Source organism: Nomia melanderi, chromosome 1, assembly GCF_051020985.1.
Source record: "Nomia melanderi isolate GNS246 chromosome 1, iyNomMela1, whole genome shotgun sequence".
NCBI lineage: Eukaryota > Metazoa > Arthropoda > Insecta > Hymenoptera > Halictidae > Nomia > Nomia melanderi.
Window position 1 is genome coordinate 30013683 of NC_134999.1, and position 22935 is coordinate 30036617.

Sequence of the window (22935 nt, forward strand, 5' to 3'; positions counted from 1 at the left end):
AAAAGATATAGAAATATATTTAAAAAATGTGCTTTATCACTACGTTTTTATCATTGAAACAATACGCTGTTAAAGATTCAAATCTTTACGAAATACTGGTATATTAGAATGAATCACATAAATGTTGAAATAATGTTTTCAGGTTATAAGAACTACAAATGCTTTAGCAAGTAATATCTCACGTGACAAATGGTAATTTACCAACTCGTATCAGTTCTCAGAGACACAAACTTCTGATTTTTTTACTTGCCGTTTTATTTTTAGGAACAGGTGACATTCGACAGAGCAACGATAACGCGACGATCGAATGAATCGTGCCCACGGACGAGCACAGAACAGACAATTTCGACGCATTTGGAATTCTCAAGCGCTACCGGCGAGGCTGGAATTCCCCGGAATTTCAAACTCTACGTTTGAGTAAGTAAATATTCGTATAGAAGCGCCACTAACAACATGATCGGGCCCAGCACTAAATTTCGTGGCCATGACACATTTTTACGTCCAGTGAAGAATTTCTTACCGTAGCTAGACAAGCTTCGCTTGATCGTCTGTATGTTTTAAAGGAATCATTTATAGAAAATAATTACCGTTATATATTTGAAAGAAATATTTTGATGACGATGTAAGATATTTTTTAAACTAAGATATATAGTCTTTCAGATGGAATTTATTTATATTTTTAGTAAAACATTCATGAATTATGGTATACTCGTTGCAAATTTTAATGTATATTCGTTAAAAGCGAGAAGAACTAAATTATATGAGAGTCTCATGTTCATAAACAAAGAGAGATATAAACATTTAGATAAATGAATTATTTTTATAACACTAAATTTTATGTATGTATTTAACTCTAGGATACTAATTTTTCTGCTATACGATCTACCTAATTTTCGTCTATTTTAAATCATATAATGTTAATAAATAATTTCTTAATTTCTTTTAAGTTTACCTTATTTTTGGTTAAAATAAGAAAGAAAGTCGAAGCAGATAGTATAAATATAAAGTGATATAATCGATTAAGCAAGAATCAAGGTAATTATTATATTATTAATTATTCTACGGTCCTATATTTTTATGGCTTCCAAATTACATAAATATTTCCAAAGTTTTAAATAGCTGCATAACGTTTCATGACAGGATATTATAATCAGAATTCGTTTCACCGAAGAGAGTAGAATTTTCGTGTATGCGCTATGTTCTAACATAAATAAATTCGAATATTTAACATTTCCCTTTTAGCATTATTAAACTGCCGTGAATGGTTTGTCGTTAATCACAGTTATGTGTATTTTCAATGAGTCATAACTGCACTCTTAGAATTGGAACGTGTTCATACTCACATGCGGAACTTATTTACAAGCCAGTAAATATGTATTATACATTTGCAATAAGAGAAAGTATCTGTTACTAGGTGAATCTTTGTTTAAATAATATAATATGTATTCAGACAATTAAAAATTCGAATTGATATTAATATTTATAAATAAATGAAATCTCGACAGGATTCTATCTTGTTTAAATTGTAAATACGTATTTAATTATTCATTACAAAGTATTATCTTTTAAACAAGATTTATTTAATTTTTAAACAATAATTAATCATGTCTTATTAATTAGATGTCTTGCTAATGAATATTTGTTGCTTCTAAAATCTAAATCTATTTTTCCAATTCTCCTTTTTTTCTAGATATATTATCTACTATATATAATACTCTTCTGTTCAAGTATCGTGTTTTGTTAATGGATACTTGAATGTTTCTAAAATCGAAATCCATTTTTCCTATTTCCCTTTTTCTTCTAGAAATATTATCTACTGTATGTAATACTCTTCTGTTCAAGTATTTGATGTATATATGACTGCATGTCATTTCACAGATTGCAATTTGAATATAATTTTAATACATTCAAAACCATATGCAAATACGGTCGAGCTGTACTGGACTCGTTACCTTAGCATTATACCTTCGTTCTACTATACTATAATCAGGAATCGAAACTGAAACATAAAATATCGGAGGACGTAATCGCCACTAATTCATCCCACTTAATAATTTCAAAGCTTGTCGCGATTATGAACGGGAATATGAAGGAGGGTCCGAGTGTAAGCGCTTTACTCTCCCGTTTGATGGCTTATATTCCATATTCTGCATATCGTTACAGTGAGTCATAAGTCCGCCCGTTTTTTCATATGCCATAGTAATTACTTTCATATTAACTTTTAAACCGAGTAATGTTAATCTATTATACTGCGTAAGATGTCGTTTCCTATGCATCGGAGAGCTATTTATCGTCGTACGAGATAATGATGTACTAAATTTCTAATAAATAATTAACATACATGGACAACAAAACAATATGGAGAAATTCAAAAATTTACTCCTACGACATTACTGGAAAGGGAAGATCAAAGAAAGATCTGTAAAGTTGAATATAAAAATTTTGCTTCATATTAACCCTTTGCACTCGAAAGTTTTTCATTAGAAATATCCAACATTTTCCAACGAGATATAGACGATATTGTTTGAAACTAATTCGACGATGATTCGCAGATAAATTAAGCAACAAAGCTATTTTATTTAAATATTTCACATAGCGATACAAAGTTTAAGAGTCAACTCTCGAGTGCAAAGGGTTAACTTTCAACTTTAGATCTGCTGGATTGGTCAAAATGACCAATTTCTGATTTTTGTTTGGAATTATTGAAAAGATAACATGATTCTTTGAGAAAGTAGCAAAGAAATTGTAAGTAGTTCCTAAATTACACTATTATCTAGCTACCTACGTAACTAAATATTTTAAAACAACATTATCATTCTCCTTATAATTGTTTTGATTTAAGTAATTCCCAAAATTACACTATTATCTAGCTACTTACATAACTAACTATTTTAATACGACATTACTTTTTTTATAATCATTTTCAATTAAGCAATTCCTAAATTACACTATTATCTAGCTACTAGCATAACTAACTATTTTAATACAACATTACTTTTCTTTTTATAATTGTTTTCAAGTAATTTAAACAACCCGCGACCACGTTTGTGGCAGCGAACGTGTTCACGATGTTTTCGCAAAGGAAGGAACCCTTTTCTTCAACAGTTTCAAACGAAATCGTTCGTGGGAGAAAATCGGTTAAGCGTGCTACGCCATGATGTGACGTATCATTTCGTGCTCGGCGTGCAGCATAGCCGTGAAGGCACGTGCAGGCGAAGGTGGAGAACCATCGCGTCGGCGACAGTGCCTTATCCCTTGTCCCCCGTTCGCTCCCGTTCGCCCCTTGAACCCAGGTTTTATGTCCCGCGGTCCAGTCGCACTCGCTGCATCTCGCATCCTGTTATATTGTGCGAAGGAACAGCCGAGGATATCTGCCGCATTAAGGAGCCCTCACATCGACCGTCCGCGGTGAAATTTACGGACGCGAACGCGACAAGGAGCGTCAGTTTGATTGCACACCCCCGTACCCGCGAATTCTGCCCTGCATTTATTCAAGTGGGTATCAACGGCTCGCGCATAAACCACGCGCCCTTCCAACCGGAATTCACGGGAAGCCCTGATGAGAAAGGCCTGCTAGATGTTAAGCTATATTCAATTCAGTTGGATACGTTTCGAATATTAATGCCGTCATTGTTAGATGTTAATGGCATTGTTAGGGAATCGTAATGTCGTTACTAGAAAATATTAATATTGTAATTATTAGACGTTAATGTTATTGTTGTTGGACGTTAATATTAGTGGTATTGAATATTAATATTGTTATTAGCGAATGTTAACATCATCATTTGGAAATGTTAATAGTATTATTAGAAAATATTAATATTATTATATAGTAAATATTAATATCATTATTATTGAATGTTAATCATTTTAATATATCATTACTAATAAGTTCGGATCCAAGTATGACATTCCTTAATTCTGAACCTTTAATCACGACTCATCTCGAATGAGCATAACTCCAGGGAAGACACTTCTGTTCGATTTAAATACACTAATATTATAACAGTTTCTAACAACCAATAATGGCAGTTAAATTAATAATCACATTCATTTGCACGTTGAAGATAACGATATTCATAAAAAAAAGTATCCTAACACTAAACTTCGAAGAAACACAAACATTTCAGTTGCCAACAGAGGAGTCAACAAATCGCCGGTATTATTACTCGTATTTACTCCATCAACGTACTAAAAATTTCAAGAAGCAATGACAGTAGTTGATGCAAGTAATTCGGCATTATTAAAAACCATCGAAACGGAAGGTAGAATGTGTAATTGAATCTCAAAGGGTTCGAAGAGGTTGCCACAAGAAATCTGCAACTTTTTGCTCCCCGCCGATACTTGAGCGGTAAGTAATCATGGAATCCAGTCGCTTTTATGCAAGGGAACTTCCAACGAATTGCGAAACGCACTCGCCAACTTTTGCGTTACCAATTTTTCTATTACGTTACCAATTACGCGAGATTGCACGGCCGAACGTAGAATACGCGCGCGTAAGTGCACCGACGTATTTATGGCGGCGAGAGTAAGTGGCTTTCTCTGTGCGTGTGTATGCGTGTGTGGGTGCGCGCGCGAGCGCGCGTGTGTAGGTACGGTCGCTGGAAGCTTGATACAATATTGCTACGTCAATGAAACGCCGTCGAAAGCCACCGGAAGTCGGCGAGCATGGAAGTTACGAGTCTCCTCGAGCATCGTGGGCGGACATTAGTAACGATAGACGAAAAGTATGAAACGCCCTTACGTCTGTGTGCTTACGTCTGTGACGAAAAAAAAGGAACAATCGACTCTGTGTCGCGAGCTTGCACCCATAATGCCTCTAGATATATTGCAATGGCGCGCTGCTATTTCACGGAAAAAAGGGAACGTTGATGTACAGTGGTATCTCCATTGCGAATGGTTTCTTTTTTTTTTTATTTTTAGTTTTAACTCATCGTAGTACCGTGTCAGGCTCGGGGTGAACATTTTGAACAGAGTTGAACGAATGTGAATGTTATGTTATTCTTCGTTTGTGGTGAAATTGAGTGTTATTTTTGTATTATTCAGTGTTGGGGGAATGTAGATGTGGGAGTTATGTGGAATTCTTACTTTTGTCTAGGAAATTGTTAGGGATAAAATAGTTCTGGTTAATTCTGTTGTGATGGGAATTAACTGGTTCATTTGATTTATTCATGAAGAATTTATTGTGGTGGTAGTGCAATGCAGAAAGTTTTAGGAATTATTAAATTCATTATTTTCAAGTAGGTGTATATTGATAATAATTTTTCAGAATGGAATGGTAGGTTAATGGTAGATGTGTTAATTTTCAAACAGTGATAAAAAATTCTCTTAATTTTCTTGTATATTATTATCTTATGTAAATAAATCATCACATATAGATAAGAAATGAATGTATCAGCATTTGTACAACTTTTCTTTTTATTTTGTATTCCGTTTAAACAGACACATTTGTGAATATATGCCAGTAGCTAAAGGGTTAAATTAAATGGCGACTGAGAGTCGCATCTTGAGTGCAAAGGGTTAAATTCACAGACAGGTTTCAATTCGTCTTTTTCTTCCATTCCCTCTCTGCATTAGAGAAGCAGCGATTCAAAAATACAGACAGAAAAAGGGAAACTTTCGAGAAGGATAGTCCACACAGTTGCCTATGATTTTCATTTTCGGTAAATAATTGCTGTTCAAGAGGTTGATTGGTACGGCCCAGGGAGAAACTCGCCGCCTCGGGCAACCCACACGCTAATCTATAGTCAAGAGTCCGATCTTGCTTGTCAGAATGGAATGAGAGGTGTTTCCGTTTCGATCACCGAGGGTCGATACTCTCGTCTGCTTCACTGATACACCGAAACGCTTATCAGACGTTCCGCGAACTTCGAATAGTTTTCGGAATTTCGCCTTCGGTGTTCTTATCGATCGACTGGCCGTTTATTAATGTCCGGTCAACGATACCGGCTAGTTGAAACTCGCGAAATATCTTGAACGCGTGTTACGTAACGAAAATGGAACACGAAAGTTGCGAGGGTTCAAATCAATTTTTGTGAAACTCAGTTACGTGTTCGTGAGAAATAATGAAATTACAAATGCACAAAATTATTTAAACGACTTCTGTATGAAATTTAGATTAACCCTTCGCACTTGAGAGGTGATTTTCAGTCACTGCTTGATTTATATATAGCAAAATAATAAAGTTTTATATATTAAGGTTTGTATAATCCACCAATATGTGAAGTATTGAAATAAAATTGCTTTGTTTGTTCATTTATGTACATTTTCTGATTGGTCAGTTTTACAGAATGTCGCCCAAATCTCGAAAAATGTTCAATATTTCTGGTGAAAAACTTTCGAATGGAAAGGGTTAATACTCGATGGAGATAAATAGAAGATAAGTGTGTATATGGTAATTTAAAGCAGTTTAACCCTTTGCACTCGGAAGTCTTTGGCTAGAAATATTCAATACTTTTCAATGTGTTATAGAAGATATTCTTTAAAATGAACTGAATGAGGGAATATACATAAGTTAAGAGGCAAAGTTTCAGTATTTCACATATTTACGGATTACACGAAGCTTAATATTGTGTGCATGGGTTTATAATTTTGGAATATGAAATGAAATGGTGACTGAAAGTCATCTTTCGAGTTAAAATGGTTAATAGAAATTCATGTGTTCGTAATGTATGTATGATTGATTTACGATGTACTAAAGGATGATTCATTTACCGTGACTGTAACAAGCATGAATTTGACTTTGTGTTAATGTCAATCGTGTAATAGGGTTAATTGTATATATCATCACTTTATTTAATTGTAACAACAGGATGATTATTTAATAAATTACACCAAGAGAAATAAATATTCTAAAATGGATAAATTTCATTTTACCCAATTCAGAGAATTACAAAGACGATACCAAAACAAAACTGTTGTCGATTCATCAAATAAATAATGAATGTTCCAAAGTTCTTTGAATATTTCTAACATTATTCGCTCATCTGCATCAATCGAAATGACTACAAAGGGTTACCAAACAATGTTACATAAAACTCAATACACGTAAAATCAACGGGTTCCATAAACCTAACTCCAAAGTTCTTTCGAATATTCCCAACACTATTCGTTCAACTGCATCGATCAAAATAACGAATTAACAATTCCCAAATAACCTAGTATAAAACTCAATACACGTCAAATCGACGGGTGCCATAAATCTCCTGTCGACACGTTGAATGCCACGGGAGTCACCGGCGACCCAAACCAAATCGCATTACTATACTGTCAATTAAACGACGATCACTTCTAAACGTTTCTATATTCTAAATAACGCTACCCAGCGCAATTCAATCAAACGTCTTAATATTCCATTTGTTCCATTTATCATATCCCGCTCGGTGAAATCGTGCGGCGTTGAACGTGTTAACCGCGATCGCCGACCAGTCGGTTCGTATCAGAAACAGTTCCGAAGTGTAATTGAAACGTCCGCGTCCGCGTCCCCGTGATCTAATAATAAAAACGACGCGGCGAGGTGTCCCATAAATTTCCGAGATGGTTCTTGTTTTAATGCGAGCGGCGGGCCGCGCCGCGATGTTGTGAAACTAAATACTCGCGGGCTGGTTAATGCCCGCGTCACGGATAAAAGTGAAATAACGTGGAAGCGTAAAACGCTTCGCGAAGGAGCTGCGCGGGGCAATCAGATTTTTCCGGTTTCTTATGATCCCCGACGTAGCGCGGCGCAACCACGATGCGATACGATGCGATGCGATGCGATGCGATGCGATGCGATGCGATGCAATGAACGTGGCGAGGCCCGGGCATATTTAGTGAGATATAAAGCTAATTCGCTTTAACTCGTGGCCGCTTTATTCCGCCCGGTTGCTATTACCGTAACCCACGGCCACGCTTCACTTTCCGTGAAAGCCAATAATAATCCGGGAATATGCGCATCCCATTACCAAGCATTATTTATACGTTGCTTTCAGTGCTTAGATTCGATATCCCGCCGGTTCGTTCATTGTGCAATGGTCTCGGAGCTGCAACGGAACGGGCCACGGACAACCGTCCATCGATTGCTCATACTCGAGATAAAAGATGAACGCATTTGCATATAGATTGAGTTCGTCCGTTTCCCGAGACGTCTTTTTTCGCTTCTTGTTCCGGATGATGCCGGGACTACTACTGAATCAGCTGGAACGCTCTGCATTCGGGGAACGGGCTACGATACGCGCTGGGTGAGATTTAACCGTGTACTGATAAACTATATTGTTTTTAGTGGTCATTGTTGACCTTCTCTTTGTGTAGTAATATTTTAGCGGTTTATAGGTTCGCGTGATTTTGAAATCGTGTACTGATGTACCGCATAGTAAAGTGGCGAATAGAATCGAGTAATTAATTAACTTTAACTTTTATGTTTTAGACGTGAATGATTGAGGTCATTGTCATTTAGAAATTGTAAGGTATATTCATTTTTGTAGAATTGGTAAAATTATTGGATACAATATTAATTTTGTGTTATATACATTTTTTTATAGTCACGAAAACAATTTGGTCTTTAGAGGGTTAACGTTAACTCTGTATAGAGGTGTCATTGTGCCCTTCATATTTTTGGTGGAAAGTGTAAAGGCAATTTGTCTGCATAAGTACTTACTACAATACTATATTTGAATTCATAGATTTCAATGGAATTTGTTTGAATGTTATGTGAAATGGGTCATAGGTGATAGAAACATTTCTAGGAAAACTTTGGGAATTTTCCATTTGTCGCCGGGAATTTGCTTCGTTTTATTAGTGGTACGTTCTTTTACGCAGATATGTACCCATTGTATTCATATAATTACAAATACTTATCTATTAAATGTTTGACAATGTTTTTAATAAGAAGAAACCATTTTCTGATTGATACGTAATTTTTGTAAAGATTATAACAATAAATGTTTTTAAATGTCTGCTGACATTCGTCATATATAACGTGCAAGTGAAACTACTAATATTTAAAATAATTTCAGATATTTATTACTTTTGTAATATTGATCATTGAAAAATACGAAACTGGAATTAATCATTTCGATATTACTAGTTCAAGTAACATCATACTAAAAATAAAATTCAGCATCTTTGTTCCAGGTTAATGATACCAAGAATCACAAATAAATTACCTTGCTAACAATATAATAAGCTGAACTATGTAAATAGTAGATACGATAGTTATTTTAACGATTGATAATCACAGCTCGTAACTTTGTATTCTAATACCATAGAACCTGTATACGGCATCAGGTTTTTCTCTGAAACTGCGAATTTCTGTACACACCGTTCACAGCCACGAAGACAAATCCTCTATAAATATATCGACAGGAATCTGGAACTAGTGAATCCATTTAACAAGGAATTTCCAGGTTACTTTTCAGAAGAGCTGTAAAGTTTGGAAAAACTTCTGAGGTTTCCCTTGAGATCCCAGTTATTATGGGGGTACGCTCGAATAGATAATCTCGAGGTGTTCTTATCTAACGCAGGCAATTTCATTACGAGAAAAATGACGGATAGAAAAGTTTCAGCCGAAGATTACCGTAATGCGAGCGCACGATTTTAGTGTTTTCCCAAGACGCCGCTTTGCATTCAAATATGCAATAACGAAATGGCCCTCCGTTCCGCGCATTTCCCCGTTGACATAATCGAACGATTCAGGCAAGTTTATACGGCGAGGCAAGCGTTTAATACGACGTCATTCCGGACAAGCACAATGAATTTTATGATCTTAGAAAATGGATGTTACGACGCTGCTTTTAAGAAAATCAAGAACGGCCAGGGTCGATGTGACTGAACTCGGAAACTGATGCTCTCCACTGTTTCGCGTAATCGATACGATTGTACACCTAACGGAATGGATGCACACAAATAAATTCCTTTATTTTCATACGAACGCTCCAAGTTGTAATTTCTTTAAATGAAATTGAAATTTATTTAAAAATTCACAAATCTAAATTCGCTTGAAAGATCAACATTGTGATATATGTATCCTTCATTTACCTTAGGAATTTTTAAGAAAAATTTCAGTTCATCGAATTCAAATTACACTATATTCAAATACTCTGTGCATGTTAATTATAATATTCATTTGCATATAAAAGTTATATAGAAAAGAAAGCTAAACAAATTTCACTGACCCATTATCGTTTCGATATACAATTCATAACAACATATTTATATACGTGAAATAAAAATAGAACTATTAGTATAATCGTTATATTAAAGAGAAAGCAATACGAAGTTATTCCAATATTATCGTTTTAACAATACGATTCATAATAACATTTTTATACACGCGAAATGAGAATGAAATCACTTTCCTTTTTTAATGAACTCAACAAATACACTTATTCCGAATACGGAAGGTAAGTTTACATGAAAAATGCTATTACTATAATCAAGCACTTCCTTCCCGTATAATAATGGACATTCAGACAGCAAAGCTCTCGAGCACGAAAAATCAGTGATCCTTGAACGCGCCGATCACGCGGAAGGGAAACTCGAATATTTGCGATAGAACGCGGAGATATCGTTTCACTGACTCCGTATGCGTCGAGGAGGAGGCGAATAACGCAGTGGTTGTTCGATATCATCGGTGTAGTCGATAGTCTCGAAAAAAAACTGCCGTTTTATCTCGCTGGCTGGAAGTGGAAGGAAACTTGTATTTATCAAGGAAAAGAAAATGGCATATTGCTGGGGCTGAAATCGAGCATCGTAGGGGTTGAAGAACTTTCTGCAGCGAACAAGGAATCAATCGAGACGCTTTATCGGTGGCAGAACCTCCAATTTTTCTCCGGGCTTCCATTAAAAGGACTGCTACGCATCAATGAACGCTCTATCGACTTTGACAGTGAATCGGGGACTCCCCGGGCGGCATAGGTTGCTCAGTTGCCCGATAAGAAGTCGCGAAAAATTGCGACGATATATCTGTGAATCGAATTCGCTCTCTATGGGGTAAAATTCCGTTGGACTCTTGAGACAATCTGTGGTTGACGAATGTCTGTTATTTTTCTTCATACTTGCTATTGACTACATATTTTGCTGTGCAATTGAACTTAGGCGATGAGAAATTTTTGTTGCGATTCTTATGTCGGAGGAACTAGATTCGCGAAAATTTGTCTCGGGCATTGAATTCGAGTTTATTGAGTAATTTTGTGGGTAATGGTGTTTATGAAATGTTGAAAGTAAGATTTTTTGAAAAGTTGAGAAACAATGATATTTTGTGTATCAGTCTATTAATAGCAATTTGCTTTACATTTGGTTTTAATCATTTAACTGAATATTAAACATTTCTTAACAATAGTTTCATTATGTAGATATAATTAATGTTTATACATTTGACGCCGTATAGGATTATTTGGGACTTTAGAAGATAATTTAGAAAGAAATGAACGTAAGGAATTGCCTGGGAATAAAATGTAATTGGTATTACGTAGAGTGTCTTTCTTGAATCTTGATTAATTTACTTAGATTCAACTTTTTATGAAACTTCTAATATATTTCGATTGAAATGTATTTTGACATTGAAATATATTTTATGAATTAAATATTTTATATTTGACGAATGAATAGATTTCTATCAATAGACCTAATGCTTACCCTGTCATCTAAATTTCACCTAGTAGACCTTAAGGTGTCATTGTAAGTCGCGCATTGACCCCCTTGATTGCGAGAATTAATAATAGGATGCATTATCGGCCCGATATGAGATTCTATGCTCGATTCTATACGATAGATATTGAACTCGGTTGAATAGAATGAGAATTACCCCTTAATCGAGTTCAATTAGCTAATCAGCGTTGGGGACTTCGTGCGATTGATTATCACTGCTGCTCTGTATAATCAGTAAGGCGCAGTGTAGAAATTTACGTTCAGTGCAGTTTAATTCTTCAGTAAAATACACGTTGCACGTTTATTATCTATGATAATTAAATTTCGATCGATTTCCTATTACTTGTCTTCATCCAATAAAATTATATTTTAATAAAAAAAGAACTGATAAAACTTGTCCACTAAAAATCAATATTAAGTTTCACTATACAGACTGACACATTTTCCCAAACTCATAAATATTAAACTTTCAGTATATCATTGAAGTGAATGACTTATTCAATAAATTCATTGTGTGACTAAATTTGTTATTCAAAGTCACACATTTAAAGAAATATTTTCTTATACGTTCTAGTCTTTAAAATATTCCAAGAAACATATATTTCACTTCGAAAGCTGCTTTCATACTAATTTAAATGGTAATCAACAGAAAACATATATAAAGTACACCGACATAAATCAGATTAAAATGAAAGTCCCCCTTTTATCATACCACAAATCATATTCTCCGCCTCTCGTTCGTATTCTCAAAACAAAACTGAACAAATTCTTGTACATTTCGTACCGTTAATACTCAAATACCTTTATCCGTTCTCTGTCAAACAAAAAATCATCCAGTTCCTCTCTACCGCATCAAACGCTTTTCCATGAAGTAGTATTTTCCACATTTTCCTCAACATCGTATAGATTCACTGTGCTCGTTTGCGAACGACGCGAATAAGTAACGGAGGAACAACGAACGATCTGCCGTATATCCTGAGACAAAGTTCTGCTTATGAAAAGACGCGCGATGTCACTTCCGGAACAAGTGTAATGTCAAGGAAGGAGTGTTTTAAATTCTGTTAACTCCGTCGCCAAGCTGGAACGGCGTGGAGGTAGAAATATTTTAAGGCGTGCTTTGAGAATTTTAAGCCTGACTCATTAAGGATAACGAGATAGGCATTCGGTGTCTGTGACACGGCACGTACACACGCGCGGGCCCGCCTATTTCGTATTCACGGGACAAGGGAGCCGAGGCTTGCACGTATTACAAACACACGCAACGCGCACGTTCTATTACCGGTACCGGGGCTGATAGAATAGATCACGAAACTTATTCATTAATTCGACGACCGCTAACGAACGATATATGGAACGATACACTTTCAGGTAGAGGAAAAGCCGACAACGTGGTGCGATAGCCTTTCTTATTTTACTTCGGCTCGATTTGGAATTTGAATTGCATTGAATTTTTCGGTGAAGTCTAGATAGTAAACTGATAAGATTATTTGTGACAACGAGTGAGGGTAAAGGGAAATTTGCTTGGAAATCATTTTTGGAACTTTTGTAAAAGTGAAGGTCATATATGACAATAATCGTATATAGTAGTATTTTAAAATTAAAAGTGAACAAATAAAACAAGTTTCTTTGTTTATACACGAAACTTTTGTAATATTTGTTTCTCCCACGACGTGCACTCAGTATTGTTTCTAAATTAGGTTAGTATGTATAATGTTGATTTATCAACATAAAGTAAAAAATAAAATAACTTTAGTATAATAATGGATAGTTTGGAAATCAGTAACTTTATGAATATTATAAATAATTTTATATCTGATAATATCAATGATTAGGTAATTCCATTTATAAATATCAACTCTACAAACCTATAAAATATATTCCAACACACGATTCTTTACCTTAAATAATTTATAAGAAACACTTCTTTTTCGGAACGACGTAAAACTATCGGTTCTGGCGTTATATTAATTATTTTCTTCATTGGAAACAATACATTATATCGTGTAAACGTATTTACCTATATATAATCCTAATAGATGCACATAAGACACCGTTAATTACTAGATGCCTTCGTTACGATATTGAAAATCACGAGGGGGCCACGTTATTATCTTCTTCTCTAATGCTATGCAAAAAAAACCTCGACACTTCACCCTCGTTTCCTCTTCCTGCTCCATATTGTTATTATGCTTAAGAGAGCGAAAGGCGCAGTTAGATTCTCGTAATAAAATTGATAACGATCACTGCCCTCTTCCCCCTTCTAGGTCCGCATTGTTTCATACACGATTAATCGTTCACCGTACTATGGAAGGTGAGAAATTATAGAGGAACGAGTGGGAGTTATGTATCAGATCGGTAGACAGATTCTTACCGATCTTCGAGTACTCTCAGTATAACCATTCGTTCTCAGAACTATTTTTACATTTGCAATTGTTTATTAGAGTACTGTATACAGGATGCGTATAAATAACGTGCCAAGCAAGTGGTAGGTGATTCATTATCAATGAAAACACATGAAAAACACAAGATGAAAATGTAGAATGAAATTGTTTTGTTCGATATTTAATTATCCAGGAAATCTGAAAAATTCACAATGCATACGTATAATTATGACTAAAATATTGGTTTTGTGAGATGTACCTCTGTTTTGTTTTTAAATAATACCTACATTTTTAAGAGTTATTATTTTCAAGAAAAAATGTTGGAAATATTTTATCGTACGATTAACATTTGTACAAACTGTTCGTCATAATAAAAAACTCTATCCTAATCAGTATGTTCCTAATCGAAGTGAAACACGCAGATACAAAAATCTGTTGGAATGTACTTTAGTAATTAATAATAAAATATTGTTAATAAAATATTGTTTTCATTTTTCTCGAATTTAGAAACTCTCGTCGTTGAATATCGTGTAGGTATTGATTATAAACTAAATGGACGGTGTACTTCATACGAAAAACTGTATCTCAGTTGTAATTAAATGCATACATAGTGAATATTCAAATTCGACTTTTGCAAAAATTAAACATCGGACAAGCAAATGTTATTTTATATAATTTTCTATTTTTCCATAAGGGGAAATCTCCTACGGGATAACTATTAATAATTCGTTAATGGTAAACAGTTCTCTCAGGTTTACAGTAATAGACACCGCAAACAAAGGAAAACAACACTCCATAACATTTCAGTCACATCAAGGGTGCAGAAAAGAACCTTTAATTATTGAGTCATCGAAATATCCCACGTGCGTGTCTTTTGTTCTAAAGCAACAAAAGACCGTAATCGTTTTATCTACAATGCATCACTCAGGTGAAGTTGGTAATACGAAAGACAAGCCAGAGATAAAGTTGGATTACAAGGAAACAAAGGGTGCGGTCGATATTTCCATTCAACTGGTAGGTAATACGTATATGTGTGAGGCGTACTGCAAATCGTTGTTTGTTTTCTCTTACTTTATGAATGCATCGGATATTGAGTATTTAGGAATGCGAGAACAAATGTATGTAGGTAAGTATGTTCCTTGTTGACGTGGTAGAATACTTCGTTGTATACGAAGAAGATAATATAACGAAGTATTAATAAATAACGTTATAGAAACAGCATAAAAAGATCATTTCTTAAAAAATAACTGAACACTGAAAGCAAATGTTCTATTACTAAACGATTAAAATATTTATTTCAAATACATATGATACTATATCACTATTATTAATATTATCATCAATTATTATACCTTATTATAATTTATTAAATTTCCTTTAAACAGCTTATAGAAAATATATTGATAATTTATTTGCATCTTAATTTCTTCTTACTTTAATTATTTATGCATAAATAAAGTTCACTTATTTTCCTCGTAATAAATTATTTACAATATCTCTGAGATATATGGAGTTCAGTAACAATCACACTATACTATACCGGATTGTAGCTAAACATCGCATCATTTATAAGCACATGGCACTATCAAAAAGAGAAAATAGACGATCCAGATTGCTTTTTTTTTAATTAATCTTTCATGGTAAAATGTCACGTTGAATCGTAGAGTCATAAACATAGACCTTCACATTACAGGAAACTGTTATCACAAATATTAGATAGGCATTTAATAATGAAGATACTGCTGAATTAATTTCACAAACTGGTTGGACAAGAAGTCTCGCTGATAGAGACATAAGACTTTTCTGAATGCCCTGAAATTGATAACTCCGAAATTCCAGGAAACGTAGAGGCAAGTATGTATTTACATTCGCAGGAAGTTTGACGACTAGCTAAAGATACATGGCCGTAACAAACGGATGCTCATACGATAAAATATCGGCGCGATTAAGATGATTAAAATTCATTGAAGAACTTGTATACCAGGAACAAGTTTCCGATATAGTTTATGCAGACGAATATAAGCCTAACACGTTTTCTTCGGACGGTCGTGTTATAGCATAGAGTGAAGAAAATTTAGAATTTCATAGGGATAGCCTGTGGTCGATTTTAACACAATTACAGAGTACTTAATACGACCGATGTGTAATCTTTATAAAAATTGTAATAGTAGATTATTTTCAGTTCCCTCAGACATTCGTTAGAGTATTTAAGTGAAACTATTTATTTTCGAAATCGTTTCGAATATTCAATGCTTCGAAGATATCGATAATTGCGAAACAGAGAAATCGAGACCAGCTATTTCAACTGGTACTATAGTTCTAGTGTCGAAACACGATGAAGGAAATTCTCGTTTGAAACGTGTGTTTCGAATATTGCAATATGTAAACTATTATAGTTTCACTTTGAATAAGTGTTAATTCTTTGCACTCGACAGATTTTCACTGGAAATATCCACGGTTTCTGATTTATAGAATTTTTGTAGATATAGGTAATATTTGTCAAAATTAGTTTATCGAGAAATAGAGCAAAATTTAAGCAACATACAAAATAATTTTGTTTCTTAATTTGAAAAATCTGAAATGATCAAATAATTTTATTATTCAAAATACAAGTTAAGCATTATATAAAATTTAATATTAAATGTCCAATTTTATAATTTGGCTGTGTTAAACTATGTGACGATCAGTCGTCTCCCGAATGCAAGCGGTTAATATGAAGATAAATAACTATTTAAACAGTTTGAAGAATAAATTTGATACAGAGTGATATTGAAATTCGCGTTCGGAGCAATTTCAAATTTTACTGAACCATTCACCCAAAACATAAACTTAAATTGAATAGGAATTCTAATCATAAAACTCCGAAAGTTTCGCAACCCCTACATTCAAATGCCGTTCAAAATTTATGAAGCACAATAAAGATTGAGTTCACCAATTTCAACAAATAGAACGAAGAAAATAGAAGAAAACTTTTTACCAGGAGAAAAGAACTAAGGTTTCGCATTAATACAATCGAACATGATTATAATCTAAGCATTACATCATTTGTTTCGTAGCAATATCAATTATACAGTAATGTTTACTTAAAGACAACCTTTTAATCTCCTGTTCAACATAGAACGACCAAACTATTTGTCTTTCAGAAAATAAAATATTAAACTGTCATCAGAGCTTCTACATTGCATAAAAAAATAACAATAAAAGACTATCATCGAATAAAAGTATTTAAACATAAGTAACTAGATATGTAATACCAAATATATAATAAATATAAAAAAAATCAGTAAAAATTATTTCCAACGCAATCCATCTTCGCCACAAAAACACAAGTATAAAAAAAAATCTCTCAAAATTCTCACATCAATCAACGTCACCGAACATTCTCGTTGCCCACCGAATATCGGTTTACCGTCCAGAAACATGTCCGTCAGAGGAAACATCTTCGCTCGATTAGGGGATGACACGAAATTCTGTATCGAGTGATCCGATTATTTCCAATGGCGGGACATCAGGGCAAGTTAGGGACTAATTAGCCGACCCGATAAATTCAATCTACTGACCTTGTGATCTCTTCGATAAGCTTGCAGGGATCCGCCGCGTAGAACTTCACGCCGAAATAGAGGGTGTGGACATCCGAGCTAGGATCTCCTTTCTGGATTTTCAGCTGCTTGCCGATCTTCTTGCTCGGATCGAGCCATTGCTAAAGAGACCGCGAACAACAGTCGAGAATTACTTGTAAATGATTCACTCCCGGCCGATCGGACGGGTCGAGCCGCCCTGAAACTGTTGATCAAGCGGCCCGGAAATTGCAGGCAGCTCGACATTTCCCGTAGATAATAATCCTATCCTCTTATGCCCCGAGGGCGATGCAATCGACCACCTTCGGGGCATCTTCGCGTGAATTTTTAACCGTGCAAATCTAATTAACGGTAAACTAGTCGAACTTATTACAGTGTTCGCTATATTCTTGTTTGGAACTGTCCGACACGATGGTGTTGAGGGATAACGTGCGGCTTAGCGAACTTTGCAGGGATATTTTTAAAGGTTAACTCTTTGCACTCGATTTATTTTTAATGTGTCGGGTGTAAAGTTATGTTTACTTTTAGAATTATTATATATATTATAGAATATTTTTGAAATAATCCTTAACGGTCTGGAAGTACTTCAAATTTACTTACCGCGAAAAAATACTGTAATGTACAATACAATAGGTAAAAGAAATTCACAGAAGTAAGCTAGTACAATACTTAATGCGTTAATTGTAAATATTACAACAATAACAGTTATAAAAATAATAAAATGATTTATATATACATAATGGACTCGGTAAGTAGAAACGCCGCTTATATGCCATTGCTCCGTTAAGGGTTAGAGCAATTTACAGCGGTAGAATTCAAGGTTTTATATTTATTTTATTTATTATCATTGTAATAAGATTTTATTTTCATAATCTTTTAAAGTACAGTACTTTTTCGAATAACTTCCAACATTCTATGACAAAGTATATCGCGTGACATACGAGTGCAAAGGGTTAAGTTTCGCTGAATATTTTTAGTATCTTTGTTAAAGATCGAAAACCATAACAATCAGCAATGAGACTCCATCTGTTCAATAGCGTTTCGAATTTACATTTGTACATTTTTCTGTATATTAACTTCAGCGACTTTTGTCGCCACATGAGAAAACTCTAAGAATCAGCTATCCGTGCAGTCCACTGTGATTTTAATAAATAATCCAAGTTATGTGGAGTTTACGATCTTTTTAACGCTGGCAGTACTAATTACATTGACACAAGTTCATCGATTGTTTGTTTATGATCATCGAGAAGGTAACAAACGCTTCTTTGAGGAATGATTAATTAAGTTTGTATAATGCAATTATAAATTACGGTATATTGCTGAAGGTTCTCTTGGTAATGTTATAAAACTTGCTTGCAGAAACAGAAAGTATTACTCATCTGGAAGTTACGGTTTATTAGACCACGAGATACATTCCATCGTTATTTACGATGTTTCGCCATCGTTCTGTGAGCAATCTTATTTCTATCTTGTGAAAGAAATGTGAGAAACGGGGTAACCAATGTTGAGTAGTAGATTTTACAATATTAAAATCAGAATTTATCGAGGGGTCATTGTTCGACGTGGAAATTCTATACCATCGTGTTTATTATATTCATATGTACAGTATTCTCTTTTCATAGGTGTACTATTTTGTAATTATAGGAACTTGTAGATACATCGCTATCTTTTGTCTTGCTGCGGTGTTGGGCAAATTTTTAATTAATTTTTCCGCGAATAGATAAATTATTTTATCAGACGTTATTGGAAATTTTCAATTAAAAGAAGCAAGTCATTTATTAAAAATTACTAAATGAGAGTTGATGAGAGTATTAAATATCACATTATGTGTCGAGTTTAGAAAGTTCTAGATCTCAAATCAAATTTCAGTATTTAGAAAATTGCAATTTTGAACATTATTAGTATATGAAATTCCACATATGTTGGGGCACTTGAATATTGTTATCTTACGTTATGAAAACAAATACCTTTTCCCTTTCATATATTCAGTGTTTATCAATTGAAATTTAGATTTTTAAAATCCACATTTTGGAAATGACTTAATTTGATTTAGAAAAATATGTAATTACTAGACAGGAAGCAAAAGATTCTACAGCATATACTTACAAAAATTTCGGTCAAAATTGTAGAGGAATTACAAGAAATATTGCACATTGCTTGATAAAGGCAAACAGAAATCGTCTAGTTCAAACAACTAATACGTATAATCTCACTGAGATAACGAAACAAAAGAAAGCTAATATCAGAGTAGAGTGTACTTGCTTTCAATAGCATGATCCACTGGAAACATAAATTATTATGACTTTCATAATATAAGAAGTTCAACTGGTATCTCCGTTACATCATAAACAACGTTTGCTACTATGATCGAAATTTAGTCATTTACTTAGAAACATTTTTTTCCAATTTTATATTCCAATTCATATTCAAATCGAAATGACATTCTTTGTATACCTTAAAACATACCTTACAATATGTTGAAATAAAACTAATACTTAATGTTACCTGTTGAATTCATAGATTATTTGTCCAATATAGGTGTAAACTAAAATAAAACTGAAATTGTGAAACAATATTCCATATTTTGTGTTTAAAATGTAATTTATATATAAAAATATTAATATGAATAATGTTCCTAATTTCTTTTGCAATCTAGATCCTATAAGAATATCTACCTTGTATTTCTGTTAGAAATTCTATTTAAATAAGCTTTTAAATAATTATTTAAATAAAAGCAGTACAAATATTTCTTGCAGCATTTTTCTTACACTTGAATATTTAACCGCTTATTCCGAAAATCCTAACTAAAGTGGAATTCATTTGCTAAAAATATTTATTTCATAATACTAATACATGGAGTGTAATCTTTTTCTTTAATAGCCAGAATAATAATTATTTCAGGTAAAAAAATGACAAATAAATAACTTTCCAATTCGAATAATCAACGAATGCAGAAGTTGGAATTGGATAATGCCGAATATGATGCAGTCAAATGACCTGGTACAATAAAGATAGCGATGCCTTTATCAAGACGTCGACAAAAGCACGATTATGGAAAGAGAATACTGTACTGTAAATAATTAGAATTCATAGTTATTAATAGACTGCGGATTTTATGCGTACGAATAAGTTCCAATTCCTGTACTCTAGAACTCGATAATCTAATAAAATTTAATTAAATAAGTGGCAAAGTAAATACTTCTTAAACAAGACATGAAATCATGTTTCATTAATTATTAATTAAAAATCAGAACTCATCTAAATGAAACTAAAATCAAACTATCCAGATACTATATCACAATGATTTCCAAACTTTATATTACTACACTCCTTTAAAGAAAATCTAATTGTAACGTGCTAATATCTTAAAAAGTACGTCATAAAGTTTAATATTATCTCACGAAAGTTCATTTATACGTATATATTCTTTTACTTATACACAGGACGTTAATTTTAATTCGAGCACCTAACTAATTTCCGGTATTACTGAAAATAAGAAAAATGATTAAATAAACCTTCACAGGATTTTTTTATCGCCGTCAAATGTACACCGTAAAACCATGTGTATTCTACTTAATCAGTTTTTCCTTACTTTCAATAACGACGAAGATAATTTAGTTGTTCGAGTTAGAATTAACACTCTGTATATTATATTATGAAAATTACATTTCTATTAAACTTTTCGCGTCTCCTTTTGCACAAATCCTCTCAGTTTGGAAATCACCGCTACATCGCGTCTTCACATGCTGTCCTCTATTTCCGGTCGAACCATCATCCACGCAACACCCCATAATACCAGATTACATGGAACGGTAACATCCTGGTAAATTGATTCATTCGTACGGCTACGAAACCGCATAACTTTCCCAGCGACCGAGCATTCGAGCATGGAAATCCGCAGTCCAGTTATTAGAGAGACAGTAATCTTACCGTCTGATTGCCGTGATCCAAGTAACGCAGCCCGAAGTATGCGGTCTCCAATAAATTCAGATGCCTGAACACTCTGTCCAGCAACTCTTGACCGAGGTTCGAGCTCTGCAAAAAAGAATGGCAACGTCTGAGTTATTGCACCGATACCAGCGCTGAGGCAGCGACACGGGCGAAATTACTTCCTGCACCGACCTACATTAGAATCATCGGGAGGACTTTCAATCGGCGCTCGATCGAGCGTGTCGGTTTAAATCGTGATGCGCATGCGTCATTGAACACGTCGCCGGAACTACGTTGGACCGCGGATATTCGTTTACGTTCACCACTATTTGTATCTGTATTTGTATTTGCATCTATATTTGCATCTATATCAATATCTGTATCTATATCTACACTGTCAGTCAAAAGGTTGGGACAGGGAAAAGTACCATTTTTTCTAAGCAACTTTTATTGGAGAAGTTTTGTGTGTGATCGAGGAACATGGACATAAGTGTATTCGTCAAATATAAAGATATATCATTCTTAGTTTGTAACGTTATATATAAAGTGATTCCAAACTTTTGACTGGCAGTGTATATTTGCATCTGTATCTATATCTATATTTATATCTATATCTGTATCTATATCTATATCTATATCTGTATCTATATATCTGTATCTGTATCTATATCTATATCTATATCTATATCTATATCTATATCTATATCTATATCTATATCTATATCTATATCTACACCTATATCTATATCTATATCTATATCTATATCTATATCTATATCTATATCTATATCTATATCTATATCTATATCTATATCTATATCTATATCTATATCTATATCTATATCTATAGCTAAATCTATATCTATATCTATATCTATATCTATATCTATATCTATATCTATATCTATATCTATATCTATATCTATATCTATATCTATATCTATATCTATATCTATATCTATATCTATATCTATATCTATATCTATATCTATATCTATATCTATATCTATATCTATATCTATATCTATATCTATATCTATATCTATATCTATATCTATATCTATATCTATATCTATATCTATATCTACATTTAAATCTGTATCTGTATCTGTGTCTGTATCTGTATCTGTATCTGCATCTGCATCTGTATCTATCGATATTATGCAAGAGTGCCTGGCACGTTTCGCATCGGTATGCGTGGCCGCAACAGATTACCATCTGGCAATCCGAGAACTCGTAATATGTCATTTTGCCCGGCAGAATTTCGTTTTTCCATGGGCAATTATCCTACAGACGTGCGCATCGAGCACGGTTCCATTCACCATGCAACAATTGAAGATTATCCGTGCGGCTACAAGGGAATCGGGATTGTTGAACGTGTAAGAAAACGAAGGTCATTGTTGTCTGGTGTGAAACGAATG

The 22935-nt window shown here is 33.9% G+C and overlaps 1 protein-coding gene and 1 long non-coding RNA gene across 7 annotated transcripts in view; one reads left to right on the plus strand and one right to left on the minus strand.

Moving 5' to 3' along the window:
• Positions 1-22935, minus strand: part of LOC116428608 (band 4.1-like protein 4) — a 125574-nt gene that overhangs the window by 33240 nt on the left and 69399 nt on the right. For all 4 annotated transcript variants that reach the window (XM_031980444.2, XM_031980443.2, XM_076374517.1 and 1 more), the window contains 2 exons: positions 21515-21619; positions 17567-17706 (listed from right to left, as the gene is read on the minus strand). In XM_031980444.2, coding sequence (XP_031836304.1) covers positions 17567-17706; positions 21515-21619 — 245 coding nt within the window. The remainder of the gene's footprint in view (positions 1-17566; positions 17707-21514; positions 21620-22935) is intronic.
• LOC116428610 (uncharacterized) lies at positions 7994-9907 on the plus strand. 3 transcript variants are annotated; one of them, XR_013001443.1, is made up of 5 exons: positions 7994-8219; positions 8405-8439; positions 8520-8778; positions 9112-9672; positions 9747-9907. It is a non-coding gene; the product is annotated as an uncharacterized LOC116428610 (long non-coding RNA). The 3 variants fall into 3 exon arrangements; XR_004235288.2 differs by having other exon boundaries at positions 8405-8444; positions 9112-9907; XR_004235289.2 differs by having other exon boundaries at positions 9112-9907.